At 44.0% G+C, this 19,310-nt stretch overlaps 1 protein-coding gene across 6 annotated transcripts in view; it reads right to left on the bottom strand.

The window, feature by feature from the left end:
* itpk1a (inositol-tetrakisphosphate 1-kinase a) overlaps window positions 1-19,310 on the bottom strand; it is a 308,158-nt gene that overhangs the window by 35,491 nt on the left and 253,357 nt on the right. For all 6 annotated transcript variants that reach the window (XM_072274778.1, XM_072274786.1, XM_072274785.1 and 3 more), the window contains one exon: window positions 2,521-2,619. In XM_072274778.1, coding sequence (XP_072130879.1) covers window positions 2,521-2,619 — 99 coding nt within the window. The remainder of the gene's footprint in view (window positions 1-2,520; window positions 2,620-19,310) is intronic.

Raw genomic sequence — 19,310 nt, 5'->3', positions numbered from 1 at the left:
GAGGAAGTAGAGAGACTAACAAAAGGACTTTGACAGATTTGGAGAATGGGCAAAGAAGTGGCATATGCAGTACAGTGGCAGGAAGTGTATGGCCATGCATTTTAGTAGAAGCAATCCTTATCTTATAAAGGATGTGCTGAAACTGGAGAGGGTTCAAAGAAGGTTTACGAAAATCATTCCAGGATTGAACAGATTGTCAGATGAACAGCGTTTGATGGCTCTGGGCCTGTATTCACTAGAATTCAGAAGAATAAGGGGTGACCTCATTGAAACCTGTTGAATGGTGAAAGGTGTTGATAGAGTGAATGGGGAGAGAATGTTTCCTATAGTGGGAGTGTCTAAGACTAGAGGACACAGACTTCAAGCGTTCTTTTAGAATGGAGATGAGGAACTTCTTTGGCCAGAGAGTGGTGAATCTGTGGAATTCATTGCCACAGGCAGCTGTGGAGGCCAAGTCTTTATGTATATTAAAGGCAGTGGTTAATAGATTCTTGATTGGTCAGGGTATGAAGGGATATGGGGCGGAAGGTAGAAGATTAGGCCTGAGAGAAAAAATGAATCAGACATGATGAAATAGTGCAGCAGACTTGCTGGGCCAGATGGCCTAATTCTGCTCCCCTATTTTATGGTCTATGGTGTATAGTAAAATGGGACTCTGATGGTTTCACAGTGAATCAGGGGACAGGTTGCGACTGGCAAAGAACAATCAATAGTCACTGTGTATAGTAAACCAAAGCTAGCTGCTTGCTCTGCAGAACCTACTCTCTCATTGGTATAATGGGGGCTGCTCAACGAGATGGCTATGGATCAAGAGGTGTGATCAGTGGACCAGTGCTGCTGGGACAGAAGCCAGGGCCTGATCAATCCTGGCTGGGTCGCCTGGGTGAGGTTGTCTGATATTGAAAAGACTAGATGACCCCAGCTTACATCACGGATGACATGTCCCAGTGTATCCCAGGATGCATCTCAGCATCACATTTAAAATATCCGTACATTGAGTCTTGGTGTGCTGTTACAGCTCTGGTATGGCCTGGACACACCTCAAAGTTCAAAGCAAATTTATTATCAAAGTACATATATGTCACCATATACAACTCTGACATTTATTTTCTTGTCGACATTTGCAATAAATACAAGAAACACAATACAGTCAATGAAAAACCATGCCTAACAGAATGGACAAGCTGTGCAAATACAAAAAGAAAGAAAAAAATAAAAATAATAAAAAAGTAAGCAATAAATATTGAGATCATAAGATGACAAGTCTTTGAAAGTGATCTATAGATGTGGGATCAGTTTGGTTTTGGGGCGAGTGACTGGTTTGAGAGCCTGATGGTTGAGGGGTGATAACTGTTCCTGAACCTTTCTGCCTCCCATAGTCAAGTCATACACTACAGCACGGGAACAGGCCTCCTGGCCACACTATTAACCTACCTCGTCACAGACCACAGCCCTCCATACCCGTTTATCCATGTACCCATCTAAACTTCACTGAAATGTTGAAATCCAGCTTGCATGCACCACTGTGCTGGCAACTCATTCCACACTCTCACGACCCTCTGAATGAAGCAAATCTCCCTCACATTCCCCTTAAACATTTCACCCTTTACCCATAACGTCTTTCTTGTTCTAGTCTCAGCCAACCGCAGTGCAAAAAGACGGCTTACATTTTCCCTATCTATACCTCTCTCAATCTTATGTACCTCTGTCAAATCTCCTCTCACTCTTCTACGTTCTAGGGAATAAAGTCTGAACGTGTTCAACTTCTCCCTACAAGTCTGCTCTTCCAGTCCCCTGTAAACTGCATTTCCCATCAGGAATCAATGCAACATGCCTATCCCCGCAGTGTGGAAAGCTGGAACTAAACTGTATTTCCCATCAGGAATCAATGCAACATGCCTATCCCCGCAGTGTGGAAAGCTGGAACTAAATTGTATTTCCCGTCAGGAATCAATGCAACATGCCTATCCCCGCAGTGTGGAAAGCTGGAACTAAGCTGCATTTCCCGTCAGGAATCAATGCAACATGCCTATCTCCGCAGTGTGGAAAGCTGGAACTAAACTGTATTTCCCATCAGGAATCAATGCAACATGCCTATCCCCGCAGTGTGGAAAGCGAATCAATGCAACATGCCTATCCCCGCAGTGTGGAGAAATAAGAAAAACAAAAATGACAGAGTCTGATCACCTTGTTTCAGATGAGGCAGGCGGTTGAGAGGTGGGCTGAGGGTTTGTGTTTGGGGTAGCTTAGCACAGTGATGTAAGTGTACATAATGAACTGCATCATCGTTTCCCCAAGACCAACTTATTTATATGTTTATTGGATAGTTTACTAAGTTGGATAATGAATCCTTACAGGCAGAATCACCTCATCTTTCAACATTAAAGTAACAGTACATACTCGCCCTGAATACAAAGAGTAAGAGTGTTGGAAGAAATGCTGGAATATTAAACAGCACATGGGAACATGGGACATTGGCAGTTGTCCCAGGGTTTTGATTTTTGCATCCCAATCACTTACTCAATGGGAATGTCAGCTTGTGCTTCTTCAGCTCTGCCATCGTGTCCTCACCACACTGGTTAGCGAGCTCCATAAATGGAGGTGAACAAATGCGGTCATCTGCAACAAGAGATGAATACAGCAAGAGTTAGCAAACGTTGTATAAAGCCTGCCCTTCAATAAACATAGACATAGAATAGTACAGCACAGCAACACGCCCTTCAGATCACAATGTTGTGCTGAACCAAATAAATTAGTAATCAAATGGCAACTCATCTCTTCGAATGCCCATATCTTTCCATTTTCCTACATTCATGTGCCTATCTAATGTCTCTTAAAAGTCCCTATTATACCTGCCTCTACCACCACCCCAGGCAGCACATTACACCTCTTGTGCAGCCTTTCCAAAACCTCAACAACCTTCTTATAATGGGGTGACCATACTGTATGTAATACTCCAGATGTGGCCTAACTAGAGTTTTATTAAGCTCAGTATGGCAGCCCACTAGGTTAGTAGACAAGCATAACAATACAAGCAAGCATAAGAAAGTTATATACAAGGAAAAGTGACTATTATACAGTCAAATAGTTACTCAAAACCACCACATATTATGTTCCAGCAACACACATCAAAGTTGCTGGTGAACGCAGCAGGCCAGGCAGCAGCTCTAGGAAGAGGTACAGTCGACGTTTCAGGCCGAGACCCTTCGTCAGGACTAGATGAAGGGTCTCGGCCTGAAACGTCGACTGTATTCAGTTAATCCTGACGAAGGGTCTCGGCCTGAAACATCGACTGTACCTCTTCCTAGAGATGCTGCCTGGCCTGCTGCGTTCACCAGCAACTTTGATGTGTGTTGCTTGAATTTCCAGCATCTGCAGAATTCCTGCTGTTTACATATTATGTTCCACTCAAAATGTTGACCTCAGTCAGGTGTGACTATAAAACTGAGAGTCAATAGAAAAAGATTGATCTGTAAAGAGAATAGCAAAGGCACTTATGTATCCTTAAAGTAAAATAATCATTTAAAAAATTAGAGAAGAATTGAGTGATCACCATTTCAATTCCACTTCCCATTCCGACATGTCAACCTACGGCCTTCTCTACTGCCGCGATGAGGACACACTCAGGTCGGAGGAGCGACACCTTATATTCCGTCTGGGTAACCTCCAAGCTGATGGCTGAACATATAATAATTACAGCACGGAAACAGGCCATCTCAGCCCTTCTAGTCCGTGCCGAATGCTTAATCTCACCTAGTCCCACCGACCTGCACTCGGTCCATAACCCTCCATTCCTTTCCTGTCCATATAGCTATCCAATTTAACTTTAAATGACAACATCAAACCTGCCTCAACCACTTCTGCTGGAAGCTCATTCCACACAGCTACCGCTCTTTGAGTAAAGAAGTTCCCCCTCATGTTATCCCTAAACTTTTGCCCTTTAACTCTCAACTCATGTCCTCTTGTTTGAATCTCCCCCACTCTCAATGGAAAAAGCCTATCCACATCAACTCTATCTATCCCCCTCATAATTTTAAATACCTCTATCAAGTCCCCCCTCAACCTTCTACATTCCAAAGAATAAAGACCTAACTTGTTCAACCTTTCTCTGTAACTTAGTTGAGGAAACCCAGGTAACATTCTGTTAACATCCAGTGAACATTGATTTATCAAACTTCCAGTATTTGCCCTCTCCTTGGCTATTCCCCATTCCCTTCTCTCACCTCGTCTCCTTCCCTGCCCATCGCCTCCCTCTGGTGCTCCTCCTCCTTCCTTTTCTTCCATGGTCTTCTGTCCTCTAACATCAGATTCTCCCTTCTTCAGCCTTTCTTCTCTTTCACCAACCAATTTCTCTGCTCTTTACTTCACCCCCGCTCTCTCTCCCCCCCCAGTTTAACCTGTCACCTACGACCTTGTACTACTTCCTCCCATTCCCCCCCTCCTTCTTACACTGATTTCTCATCTTCCTTTCCAGTCCTGATGAAAGGTCTCGGAACTGAAACATCCACTGTTTACCCTTTTCTATAGGTGCTGCCTGGCCTCCTGAGTTCCACCAACATTTGTGTGTGTTGGTGAGGAAGTAATGTACATTTAAACTTAAGCAATCTCCCTTATCAGGCCAGCTTTTTAGAACTACGCTCCTAAACATAGGAATTCAATACCTAAGGCTATAAGGAATGTACACTCAGCTAACACTTCTAAACACCAGCTCAAAACCTATTTATGTGTTTGTTATAGTCTGAAATATAGTATGACATTGGCGATCATGGCCTTCCATGACCATGAGTATTTTCAGCAAATTTTTCTACAGAAGTAGTTTTTCATGGTCTTCTCCTGGGCAGTGGTGACAAAACTAGGACTTGTGATATGCACTCAGCTGCTTCCATGGCTTGTGATATGCACCAGCTACTCAGAGCCCAGACAACCGTCCACCTCCTGCTCCCATGGCAATAGTTAGAGGAGGAGATAGTCCATACTTCTCCCATACCAGTCCTTAGCATTCTATAACAATGCAAGTGACTTGAAGCCAATAAAAGGCATTCAGAAACGCACATTTATTGATGTCAAGCAGCCTGTCAACACCTGTCATTGCAACGTTTCTTTTATATCAGTTTCTTGGCCTTTTCCTTTGGAGAGATTTGAAACCACTCAGTGAGTGAAATCCTGCACTTCAATTGGAAACCTGTCAGCGTCCAAATAAGCAATCATGAGGAATCTTAGAATGGGGCCAAAAACTTGAACATACAATCTGTGGTTAGAACAAACACTGCCCTTTATGACAATACAAGTCCAGAATGTGCTGTGACTGTATCCATCTCCATAGTGACTTACTGCACACTCTGAAACTCCTACATAACATTAGCACATGAAAGAATCTTGGCAAATGAAGGGAAGTGCCAGAAGACTACGGAGCAGTCAGTAGTTGAAAAGAGACAGACTGGGATGCAGATATTCCAGTGGCATTGGAAATGACATGCATGTTTAGACAGGATCAGATCCTGGCTTCACTTTCCATCAACAATACAAGTGCTGTCTTCTTATCTGCGACCTTAATTTAAACAGAATATTCAATCATGGTGAACTGCAAGACCCAAGTTCCAGAGAAAGACTGCAGTCCCAATGGCTGTGGAAGCCTCACTTTCTCTACCGTCTCCCCACTCCTTAGCAAGAGGATTCGAGTACAGGAGCAGGGAGGTGCTACTGCAGTTGTACAAGGCCTTGGTGAGACCACACCTAGAGTATTGTGTGCAGTTTTGGTCCCCTAATCTGAGGAAAGACATCCTTGCCATAGAGGGAGTACAAAGAAGGTTCACCAGATTGATTCCTGAGATGGCAGGACTTTCATATGATGAAAGACTGGATCAACTCTAGGCTTATACTTGTTGGAATTTAGAAGATTGAGGGGGGATCTTATTGAAACGTATAAAATCCTAAAGGGATTAGACCAGCTAGATGCAGGAAGATTGTTCCCGATGTTGGGGAAGTCCAGAACGAGGGGTCACAGTTTGAGGATAAAGGGGAAGCCTTTTAGGACCGAGATTAGGAAAAACTTCTTCACACAGAGAGTGGTGAATCTGTGGAATTCTCTGCCATAGGAAACAGTTGAGGCCAGTTCATTGGCTATATTTAAGAGGGAGTTAGATATGGCCCTCGTGGCTAAAGGGATCAGGGGGTATGGAGAGAAGGCAGATACAGGGTTCTGAGTTGGATGATCAGCCATGATCATACTGAATGGCGGTGCAGGCTCGAAGGGCCGAATGGCCTACTCCTGCACCTATTTTCTATGTTTCTATGCATTACTCTTCCCACTACTTATTGAATGAATAACAACAGCATGAAATGATTTATTCATGTGCCAATGTCTATCTTTAACAGACTCATCTCATCTACTTCTCTCCTTTCTCCTTTCTGTGCCTTGCAGCATATCAGGCAGCAACCTTACCGCTTCCTTCGCAACTTTGTCCATTTTTTTTTTATAAGGCCGGGTTGCTAGATCGACACTCAATCCTGTACTGGTGGATGTCATGCAATGAGCTGGCCGGATTGAGAAAAACAACTGAGAAGGTGAGGCCAAGAGTCCTTGAAAGGACACCCATAGTTGTGTTCATTTCAGTGTTGGGGTGAGTGAAGTTGGGGGGTAATAACAGTTCCTGAACCTGCTGGTGTGGGTTCTGAGGCTCCTGTACCTCCTTCCTGATGACAGCAGCAAGAAGAGAGCAAACACTGGATGGTGGGGGTCCCAAATCATCGATGGTGCTCTCTTGCGACTAGTCACTGCACATCTATAGAAGTTTGTCAAAGTTTCAGATGACATGCTTCTACACAAACTTCTAAGGAAGTAGAGATGCTGCCATGCTTTCTTTGTGATGACACTCACGTGCTGGGGCAGGCCAGCTCCTCTGAAATGATAGCACCAAGCAATTTAATGTTGCTGACCCTCTCCACATCTGATCCTCTGATGTGGGCTGACTCCTGGACCTCTGCTTTCCTCCTGCAGTGATCAATAATCAGCTCCTTGACTGAAGAAATCAGTCAATTTCTTCATACAGTAGTGGTCCCAAATAATTGCAATTACTTATTTCTGATTGTAATGGCTAGCTGTGTGTGAACGTGTGTCTGCATCGACGTGACGGACTGCAGAAAGTTTCTGTCTTCAAAAGCGAGGCTTAAAGTGGGCTCTAACTAAAGCATTAAATATCATCAAAGTTGCTGGTGAACGCAGCAGGCCAGGCAGCATCTCTAGGAAGAGGTACAATCACGAAGGGTCTCGGCCCGAAACATCGACTGCACCTCTTCCTAGAGATGCTGCCTGGCCTGCTGCGTTCACCAGCAACTTTGATGTGTGTTGCTTGAATTTCCAGCATCTGCAGAATTCCTGTTGTTTGCATTAAATATCATGAAAGGATTTCGGAAGATAAATAATGAAATACTGTTTCCTCAGGCTGATTAATCATTAAGACAACAGTGTGAGTGCAGGGATATGAAGGTTAAAGAAATAGTCTAAACGCAATCCCGATTCAGAACATTTTATATAACAGGTAGGATTAAACATTAAAGTCTGTCACAAGCCTTGTGGCCCATTAGGGCCGGTGCTTATGCCGGTTTCCGTGGCGTGAAGCAACTGAGAGTATGAGACTCTCCCACACCCCCACCCCCCGGATAGGGCGCCAGTCTATCGCGAGGTTAACCCCCAGCATTTTTGCCGATACCCATTCTCAGCTGGGTAGACTGGACATTGTGTGGTTAAGTGCATTGCTCAAGGACACAAACGCTGCCTTGGCCAAGGCTTGAACCCACAACCTTCAGATCACTAGTCCAATGCCCTAACCACTTGGCCACGCACCACACTAACAGGTAGGACTTTTAACTAAATTGGCTCTATGTCTCACAGGAGCTGATCAAAATTGATGGAAGAGCTGACAGCATAAATTGATAGCTTCATAATTCAATAGGCCAGCTCGAACACCTGACATTTTCAATATGATTTTACGGGTTGTTGCAGTGAGGATTCTTTTGATGACTGTTCCCATTTAAAATATGCCTTTAGCATTGAGAATAATTTAGCATGGAGGATTCTGATCAAGCTTTTACAAAGATTGGTGAATACTCAAAACCTGTGAAACACCCTGGTTTCCTTGGCTGCGTAAATCCAGGGAAGACACTCGCAAGTCCCACCAAACTCGTGAGATTGAGTCCCACACCAAATCCCAGTTTGTGTGGATGCTGTGTAATTTGTTACCGTTACTAATTGGTGCCACGAACTAACAGGCAGCACATGGCATACGACTAAAAGAATTATATTTGTGAAGCTTAACATAACTAAAGGATTAATAAATAACAAAGAGAAAAGGGCCCATTCTAATTAAACAGACAAATGAGCACAAGTTGGAGGTCATCTTGAACTTCTCTGTCACTCAGGAGCTGGGCCCTCGGTCAGCGTGAATGTCCACACCACCTTCCGAACGTCGCTCGCAATCCATCTCGAACAAATGGGGCTCCCACCGGATCGTATGCTACGACCGGTTCTCCCCGGTGTCTTCTCTCTCTATCTCCTCTCGAACAAAAGCCCCAATTTAGTGTCCCTCACCAGAGAAACTTCCCCTTAATTCGACCATCCTAACTGGATGGCACACATTTCTCCTCATCTCTCATCTTCAACAATAACCCAAACAAGTTGAAAACAGAACAGACTGCTAAATGAAAAACATACAGCACAACAGTAAAAATCTGAACCGGGGCAGTACACGTGGTTGAAGACCAGCAGTGCTGCTTTCAGACATGGTGACACCGATGAAGAGCCAAGCTGCAGTTATCCTGGTCACACTTTAACAATCTCAGCAGCGGCTGATATCAACTTTACATGTGGCAGGTTTCACATGAAAAACCTTCACACCAAGGGGTTTGAAACACTGACAAGGAATTGGGAAAAGATTCATTTCACAAAAACGTGTCAGGTTTGATTTTTCTCTCAAAATCCTTTAAAAACTTGACTCTTCTGGTTTCATTCTTTATCCCAAATTTAACTACGACTTTATCATTTTTTGCCAGTCACCTTATGTACAGACAATCCAGTGCCTAGCGTCACTTTATGGACATACAATCAATGTGTATAAGCTGTCTGTATGCATTTATATTTATTAATGCTATGTTCTTTATCTTTTGTGTTTTTTTGCTGTGTTGGATCTGAAATAAGTTATTTTGTTCTCTTTTACACTTGTGTACTGGAAATGACATTAAACAATCTTGAAACCCAAAACCGAACCCTTATATTTATCAAGAGTAACACATACAAAATGTTGGAGGAACTCAGCAGGCCAGTCAGAATCTATGGAGAAGAATCAACAGTGAAGGTTTCGCTGAGACCCTCCATCAGTCCTCCCAAGTAGCTTTGCCCCTCAGATTTTTGAATTTGTTCTCCATTTAGAAAATAATCTACGTTTTTATTTCCTCTACCATACTGCACGATCATACACTTCTCCATACTATCTGCCATTTCTCCCAATCTGTCAAAGAATTCTGCAGACTCCCTGCTTCCTCAACACCACGCACTCCTCCACCCATCTTCATATTGTCCACAAAGCCATCAGTTCTTTCATCTTAATCAAAGGTATACAATATGAAGCAAAGCGATCCCAACACCGATTCCCGCGGCTGAGGAACATCACTGGTCACCAGCAGCCAACCGGAAAAGGCCCTTTTTATTCCCGCTCTTCGCCTCCTGCCAGTCAGCCATATCTCTAGAGGGAAATGGAGCCTTTATCCGGACTGAAATAGCGGAGTGGTAACCAATACAAAGTGAAAATCTGAAATAAAAACAAGAGGCCAGGCAGTATCTGTGCACAGAGAAACCCAGTTAACATGTCAGGCTGATAATCTTCATCAGGAGTTGAAATGCAAGGAAACAGGTGCACTTTTAAGTTGCAGAGATGGAGGGAAGTCCATGATAGAGTGGAGAACATAGTTGTCCAGGTAACACAATAGTACTAGAACTGATTATGCAAAGGTGATGAACACCGATTAATCACAGCTGACCTGTCCCGTGTACTGCTCAACATTCAGGATTGCTTCAGGGCATTTTCAATACAAAGTGTAAAGGAAAACAAATTCATTGTTACTCTGGATCCAATACAGCACAAAAAACACAATAAATATCAATACACAAGATAGCTTATACATATAGATTCATTGTATGTCCATAAAGTGACAATAGGCCCAGGACTGTCTTTACGTCAGGTGACCGACAGGAAATAATAAAGTAGTGGTGGTGGGGGTGTGTTAAGATGGGTTAGTGGGTGGAGGTGTTGATCAGCCTTACTCCTTGGGGAAAGTAACTGTGTTTGAGTCGGGTGAACCCCAGACCGCACTTTGGCAAGTTGTACGATTCCTACTGCCTGCATACGGATAGAGCCTAAAGAACTAAAGCAGAGATAAAGACAACCAGAGGTAGTCACAGGAGGCAGAGGAACGGTTACAGGATCGCCTCGAGTCAGTGGGTTGGGGCATGTTCAAGAACTCCTCTGAGGACCTGATTGACTACACCAGCGTCATAATGGACTTCATTAAAAAAGCAGTGGACGAGTGTGTCTCCACGAAATCGTTCAGGGTTTACCTCAGTCAGAAGCCCTGGATAAACAATGAAATCCAGAATTTGCTGAGATCCTATCAGAGGCATTCGAGTCCCAAGATCAAGAATGCTACAAGAGGTTCAGGTATGATCTCCAGAAAGCCATCTCTCCAGTGAAGTGGATATTCCAGACTAGACTAGAATCAATGAGGGATGCTGACAGCTGAAACAGGGTTTGAATGCTATAACCTCCTACAAAGTTAAATCTTGCAACACAGAGCACTGCAGAGCTTTGCTTCCACATGAGCTCAATGCCTTCTTTGCTCGCTTTGACAACGAGAATAGGGAAAAACCATCGCACACCCCAATGATCCTTTGGTCTTAATATATTGAAGTTGACGTTTGCACTGCCTTCCAGAGAGTGAATCCAAGGACAGCATCCGATCGGGACGGAGTACTGGACGAGTAAAGACCTGTGCTGACCAACTGGCTGGTGTGTTCACTGATATCTTCAACCTCTCGTTCCAGCAGTCAGTGGTACCCACCTGCTTCATTCACACTGGTGCCCAAGATGGGTGTGGTAACCTGCCTCAATGACTATCGCCCATTGGCACTTACATCCACAGTGACGGAGTGTTCTGAGAGGCTGGTAGTGATGAAGTATTTTGAGAGGCTGGTAGTGATGGAGTGTTCTGAGAGGCTGGTAGTGATGGAGTGTTCTGAGAGGCTGGTAGTGATGGAGTGTTCTGAGAGGCTGATAGTGATGAAGTGTTCTGAGAGGTTGGTATTGAAGCATACCAGCTTCTTACTGAGCGGTGACTTGGATCTGCTCCAATTTGCCTATAGAAGCAACAGGTCCACAACAGATGCCATCTCATTGACTCTTCACACAACCCTGGAGCATCTGGACAGCAAAGATGCATACATCAGGATGCTCTTTATTGTTTACAGTTCAGCATTTAATACCATCATCCCGCAAAACTAATCAGTAAACTCCAAGACCTGGGCCTCGATACCCCCTTTGCAACTGGATCCTGGATTTCCTCACTTGTAGACCCAGTCAATTCAGAACGGCAAAAATATCTCATCCACAATCTCCATCAGAACAGAAGCACCACAGGGATGTGTACTTAACCCTTGACCCTGCTCTACTCACTTTACACCCGTGACCATGGCTAGGCACAGCGCTAGCACCATCTACAAGTTCCTGACTGCTGTGGGCTGTATCAAAGGGGGTGATGAAACAGTCCTGAAAGAGGGTGAACCTTCACAAGGCAGAAGGTCCCGATGGAGTACCTGGCAAGGCTCTGAAAAATTGTGCAACCAACTGGCGGAGGTATTCAAGGACATTTTCAACCTCTCACTGCTACAGGCAGAAATTCCCACTTGCTTCAAAAAGGCAACAATTATACAAGTGCCTAAGAAGAATAATATGAGCTGCCTTAATGACTATTGCCCGGCACCACTCACATCTACAATGATGAAATGCTTTGAGAGGTTGATCATGACTAGACTGAACTCCGGCCTCAGCAAGGACCTGGACCCATTGCAATTTGCCTATTGTCACAATAGGTCAACGCCAGATGCAATCTCCATGGCTCGCCACATGGCTTTAGACCACCTGGACAATAAAAACACCTATGTCAGAATGCTGTTCATCGACTATAGCTCAGCAATTAACATCATCATTGCCACAATCCTGATTGAGAAGTTACAGAACCTGGGCCTCTGTACCTCTTTCTGCAAGTGGATACTCAACTTCCCAACCAGAAGACCACAGCCTGTGCAGATTGGTGATAATATCTCCACCACACTGAAGATCAACATTGGTACATCTCAGGGGTGTGTGCTTAGCCCACTGCTCTACTCTCTCTATACCCACGACTGTGTGGCTAAGCATAGCTCAAATACCATCTATAAATTTGCTGATGATACAACCATTGTTGGTAGAATCTCAGATGGAGACAAGAGGGCGTACAGTAGTGAGATATGCCAACTAGTGGAGTGGTGCCGCAGCAACAACCTGGCACTAAACGTCAGTAAGACAAAAGAGCTGATTGTGGACTTCAGGAAGGGTAAGATGAAGGAACACATACCAATCCTCATAGAGGGATCAGAAGTGGAGAGAGTGAGCAGTTTCAAGTTCCTGGGTGTCAAGACCTCTGGGGACCTAACCTGGTCCCAACAGTTAGGAGTTTGAGGAGTTTTGGTAAGTCAACAAAAACAGTCAAAAACTTCTATAGATGTACCGTGATGAGCAGACAGCGGCAGGGTGGGGGGGTGGGGTGCTACTGCACAGGACTGAAAGAAGCTGCAGAGGGTTGTAAATCTAGTCGGCTCCATCTTGGGTACTAGCCTGCAAAGTATCCTGGACATCTTCAAGGAGCAGTGTCTCAGAAAGGCAGCGTCCATTATTAAGGACCTCCAGCACCCAGGGCATGCCCTTTTCCCACTGTTACCATCAGGTAGGAGGTACAGAAGCTTGAAGGCACACACTCAGTGATTCTTCCCCTCTGCCATCCGACTCTGCCGCAAACGAGACTCTGGGAGGGTATGTTGCCTCCCTGGTGCAAGGGTCAAGGATGTCTCTGAGCGGCTGCAGGACATTCTGGAGTGGGAGGGTGAACAGCCAGTGGTCGTGGTGCACACAGGTACCAACGATATAGGTAAAAAACGGGATGAGGTCCTACAAGGTGAATTTAGGGAGTTAGGAGATAAACTAAAAAGTAGGACCACAAAGGTAATAATCTCTGGATTACTACCAGTGCCATGTGCTAGTCCGAGTAGAAATAGGAGGAAATATCAGATGAATACGTGGCTTGAAAAATGGTGCAAGGGGGAGGGATTCAAATTTCTGGTGCATTGGAACCAGTTCTGGAGGAGGTGGGACTGGTACAAACAGAACGGTCTGCACCTGGGCTGGACTGGAACCAATGACCTAGGGGGAGCGCTTACTACTGTTGTTCAGGAGGATTTAAACTAATGTGGCAGGGGGATGGGTACAAGTGCAGAGAGACAGAGAGGTGTAAAATGAGGGTAGAAGCAAAAAAGTAGTAAGGTGAAAAGTAAAACTGGCAGGCCGGCAAATCCAGGGCAAAAATCAAAAAGGGCCACTTTTCAATATAATTGTACAAGGGCTAAGAGTGTTGTAAAAGGTTTTCTCAACCAACATATCGAGGAATCAACTAGACAGCAGCCATTCTAGACTGGGTATTGAGCAATGAGGAAGGGTTAATTAGCAATCTTGTTGTGAGAGACCCTTTGGGTAAGAGTGACCATAATATGGTGGAATTCTTCATTAAGATGGAGGGTAACATAGTTAGTTCAGAAAAAAAGGTTCTGAACTTAAAGATGGGTAACTTTGAAGGTATGAGACGTGAATTAGCTAAGATAGATGGGCAAATGATACTTAAAGGGTTGACGGTGGATGTGCAATGGCAAGCATTTAAAGATCGCATGGATGAACTACAACAATTGTTCATCCCAGTTTGGCAAAAGAATAAACCAGGGAAGGTAGTGCACCCATGGCTGACAAGGGAGATTAGGGATAGTATCAATTCCAAAGAAGAAACATACAAATTAGCCAGAAAAAGCGGCACACCTGAGGACTGGGAGAAATTCAGAGTCCAGCAGAGGAGGACAAAGGGCTTAATTAGGAAAGGGAAAAAAGATTATGAGAGAAAACTGGACGGGAACATAAAAACTGACTGTAAAAGCTTTTATAGATATGTGAAAAGAAAAAGATTGGTTAAGACAAATGTAGGTCTCTTACAGTAAGAAACAGGTGAATTGATTATGGGGAACAAGAACATGGCAGACCAATTGAGTAACTACTTTGGTTCTGTCTTCACTAAGGAGGACATAAATAATCTTCCGGAAATAGTAGGGGACAGAGGGTCTAGTGAGATGGAGGAACTCAGAGAAATACATGTTAGTAGGGCAGTGGTGTTAGGTAAATTGAAGGGATTAAAGGCAGATAAATCCCCAGGGCCAGATGGTCTGCATCCCGGAGTGCTTAAGGAAGCAGCCCAAGAAATAGTGGATGCATTAGTGATAATTTTTCAAAACTCTTTAGATTCTGGACTAGTTCTAGAGGATTGGAGGGTGGCTAATGTAACCCCGCTTTTTAAAAAAGGAGGGAGAGAGAAACTGGGGAATTATGGACCAGTTAGCCTAACATCGGTGGTGGGGAAAATGCTAGAGTATTGATGGTATTGGTGTGGATAGAGAATTGGTTGGCAGACAGGAAGCAAAGAGTGGGAATAAACGGGACCTTTTCAGAATGGCAGGCAGTGACTACTGGGGTACCGCAAGGCTCAGTGCTGGGACCCCTGTTGTTTACAATATATATTAATGACTTAGACAAGGGAATTAAATGCAGCATCTCCAAGTTTGCGGATAACATGAAGCTGGGCGGCAGTGTTAGCTGTGAGGAGGATGCTAAGAGGATGCAGGGTGACTTGGATAGGTTAGGTGAATGGGCAAATTCATAGCAGATGCAATTTAATGTGGATAAATGTGAGGTTATCCACTTTGGTGGCAAAAACAGGAAAACAGATTATTATTTGAATGGTGGCCGATTAGGAAAAGGGGAGGTGCAACGAGACCTGGGTGTCATTGTACACCAGTCATTGAAAGTGGGCATGCAGGTACAGCAGGCGGTGAAAAAGGCGAATGGTATGCTGGCATTCATAGCAAGAGGATTCGAGTACAGGAGCAGGGAGGTACTACTGCAGTTGTACAAGGCCTTGGTGAGACCACACCTGGAGTATTGTGTGCAGTTTTGGTCCCCTAATCTGAGGAAAGACATTCTTGCCATAGAGGGAGTACAAAGAAGGTTCACCAGATTGATTCCTGGGATGGCAGGACTTTCATATGAGGAAAGAGTGTATCGACTAGGCTTATACTCTCTGGAATTTAGAAGATTGAGGGGGGATCTTATTGAAACGTATAAAATTCTGAAGGGATTGGACAGGCTAGATGCAGGAAGATTGTTCACGATGTTGGGGAAGTCCAGAACGAGGGGTCACAGTTTGAGGATAAAGGGGAAGCCTTTTAGGACCAAGTTTAGGAAAATCTTCTTCACACAGAGAGTGGTGAATCTGTGGAATTCTCTGCCACAGGAAACAGTTGAGGCCAGTTCATTGGCTATATTTAAGAGGGAGTTAGATATAGCCCTTGTGGCTAAAGGGATCAGGGGTTATGGAGAGAAGGCAGGTGCAGGGTTCTGAGTTGGATGATCAGCCATGATCGTACTGAATGGCGGTGCAGGCTCGAAGGGCCGAATGGCCTACTCCTGCACCTATTTTCCATGTTTCTATTCCTAAGTGGACATTGATCTTGTGAACATTACCTCACTTGTTTTAAAATATATATTATTTCTGGTTTTGCATGATTTTTAATTTATTCATTATGTGTATACTGTAATTTATTCATTATTTTTTTTCTTTTATATTATGTATTGCTTTGAACAGCTGCTGCTAAGTTAACAAATTTCACGTCACATGCCGGAGATAATAATCATGATTCTGATCCACTGCTCTACCTTCTTCAATGTGTTTTGTTACATCCTGAAGGAATTCAATCAGGCTCGTAAGGCACAACCCACCCTTGACAAAGCCATGCTGACTATCCACAAACATATTATACCTCTCCAAATGCTCATAAATCCTGCCTCTCAGGATCTTCTGCAACAACTTGCCCACTACTGAAGTAAGATTCAAAGGTCTATAATTTCCTGGGTTATCTCTACTCCATTTCTTGAATAAGGAAACAACGTTTTCAACCCTCCCATCCTCCAGTAGATCTCCCTTCCCTGTTGATACTGCTAAGATCATCCCCAGAGGCTCCCTTGCTCCCCACAGTAGCCTGCAGTATATCTTGTCCGGTCCCAGGGACTTACCTAACTTAATACCTTCCAAAAGCTCCAGCACATCCTCTTTCTTAACGTCTATATGCTCAAGCATTTCAGTCCAATATAAGTTATCCCCACAATTGCTAGGGTCCTTTTCCCTGGTGAATACTGAAGCAAAGAATTTTTCTTAAGTACCTCTGCTACCTCCTCCGACTCCATGCACACGTTTCCACTATCACACCTGATTGGTCCTATTCTCACACGGCTCATCCTCTTGCTCTTCACATACTTCAAGATTCAAAAAGATTCAAAAAACTTTATTGTCATTCTAACCATACATCAGCTCTTCAGGGCAGAATGAGACAGCGTTTCCCAGGAGCAGTGCAATCATAACATAACAAACACAACACTAAATAATAAACATAACAATAAATAGTAAAACACAACAGCCACATGTCAGTTAAAATCAAGTTATAAGTGTTCAGTGCGAGTTAAAAGTGTCCAAAGCAGAGTCAGGTAGAGCAGCTATTTAGCAGTCTGACTGCCTGTGGGAGGAAGCTGTTTAGTAGACTTGTGGTTTAGTTTTGATGCTCCTGTAATGTTTGCCTGATGGCAGAAGAACAAACAGTTCATGGAGAGGGTGTGAGGGGTCTTTAATGATGTACCGTGTCTTCTGGAGGCATCGACTCTGAAAGAGATCTTGGATAGAAGGTAGGGAGACCCCAATAACCTTCTCTGCTCCCCTAACCACCCTCTGCAAGGCTTTTTTGTTGACAGCACTGCAGCTGGAGTACCAGGTTGTGATGCAAAAGGTCAGCACACTCTCAACCACGCCTCTGTAGAAAGTAGTTAAGATGTTAGTGGGGAGTGATGCTTGTTTAAGCTTCCTCAGAAAGTGCAATCTCTGCTGGGCCCGTTTCACAATCCTTGTAGATTGCCTTGGGATTTTCCTTAATCCTGCTCCCCAAGGACTTCTCATGGCCCCTTCTGGATCTGCTAATTTCATTCTTAAGCTCTTTTCTGGCAACCTTGTAATTTTCTAGAGCTCTAACGGTACCTAGTTTCTTGAACCTTTCATAAGCTTTACTTTTCTTCTTAACGAGATTTTCTATACACTTTGTACGCCATGGTTCTTTTACCCTACCATCCTTTCTCTGCCTCAATGGAACATACCTATGCAGAACTCTATGCAAATATAAATCATGAAATGTTCTATAAGAACAATAATAGTTGTTGAGGTTGAACTTCACAATATTGATGATGTGCACATTCACATTAAATGTTAAAAATAAAAACAGATAAAGCTGGAAACATTCTGCTGGGCAGGCAGAGTGTGTGAGCGTGTGTGTGGGGGGAGGGCAGGAGAACGTTGTGTTAATATTTCTGGCCAAACGCCCTTGACCTCAATACCCAAGCAAGTGTGAAAACATGCTGGTTTTATGTCGCAGGGAGTTTGCAGAAGGTCAAATAAAACAAAGGAAATACCTGTGATGGAGTGAGACCAGGTTAAAGAAAAATTGAGTGAACAGATCATCAAGCATAGGAGCATAATTAAGCTATTCAGCCCATCGAGTCTGCTCCACCAATTCGCCATGGCTGATTTATTATCCTGCTCAACCTCAATCTCCTGCCTTCTTCCTGTAACCTTTGATGCCCTTATTAATCAACCACCTCTCATCCTCCAATTGAAATATACCCAGTGACTTGCCCTCCACAGCTGTCTGAAGCAATGTATTCTCCAGATTCACCACTCTCTGGCTAAAGAAGTTTCTCATCTCTGTTCTAAATGGACATTAGAAACATAGAAAACCTACAGCATAATACAGGCCCTTCGGCCCACAATGCTGTACTGAACATGTACTTACTTTAGAAGTTACCAAGGGTTACCCATAGCCCTCTATTTTTCTAACCTCTATGTACCTATCCAGGAATCACTTAAAAGACCCTAACGTATCCATCTCCACCATCATCGCCGGCAGCCCATTCCACACACTCACCTATCTCTGCGTAAAAAACTTACCCCTGACATCTCCTCTGTACCTACTTCCAAGCACCTTAAAACTGTGCCCTCTCGTGTTAGCTATTCCAGCCCTGGGAAAAAGCCCCTGGCCATCCACACAATCAATGCCTCTCATCATCTTATACACCTCTATCAGGTCACCTCTCATTCTCCATCACTCCAAGGAGAAAAGGCCAAGTTCACTCAACCTATTCTCATAAGGCATTCTCCCCAATCCAGGCAACATCCTTGTAAATCTCCTTCTATTCTTTTATTCTGAGATTGTACCCTCTGATCCTAGACTCGCCCACTATTGGATACATCCTCTCCACACCCACTCTATCGAGGCATTTCAATATTCGAGATGTTTCAATGAGATTTCCCTGTCTTTTGTCTAAATTCCAATGAGCACAGGCCCAGAGCCATCAAATGCTCCTCATATGTTAACCCTTTCATTCACAGAATCATTCTCATGAATCTCCTCTGGACCCTCTCCAAAGCCAGAACATCTTTTCTCAGATAAACTGCTCATTATCTGGTCACTGAATTATAGGAAAGTTATCAATAAAATTGAGAGAGTACAGAGAAGATTTACTAGAATGTTACCTGGGTTTCATCTCTTAAGTTACAGCGAAAGGTTGAACAAGTTGGGTCTTTATTCTTTGGAGCGTAGAAGGTTGAGAGGGGACTTGATAGAGGTATTTAAAATTATGAGGGGGATAGACAGAGTTGACGTGGATAGGCTTTTTCCATTGAGAATGGGGGAGATTCAAACAAGAGGACATGAGTTGAGAGTTAAAGGGCAAAAGTTTAGGGGTAACATGAGGGGGATCTTCTTTACTCAGAGAGTGGTAGCTGTGTGGAATGAGCTTCCAGCAGAGGTGGTTGAGGCA

Source organism: Mobula birostris, chromosome 1 (assembly GCF_030028105.1).
Source record: "Mobula birostris isolate sMobBir1 chromosome 1, sMobBir1.hap1, whole genome shotgun sequence".
In the NCBI taxonomy this organism is placed as follows: Eukaryota; Metazoa; Chordata; class Chondrichthyes; order Myliobatiformes; family Myliobatidae; genus Mobula; species Mobula birostris.
This window is presented reverse-complemented; position numbering and strand designations above follow the sequence as displayed.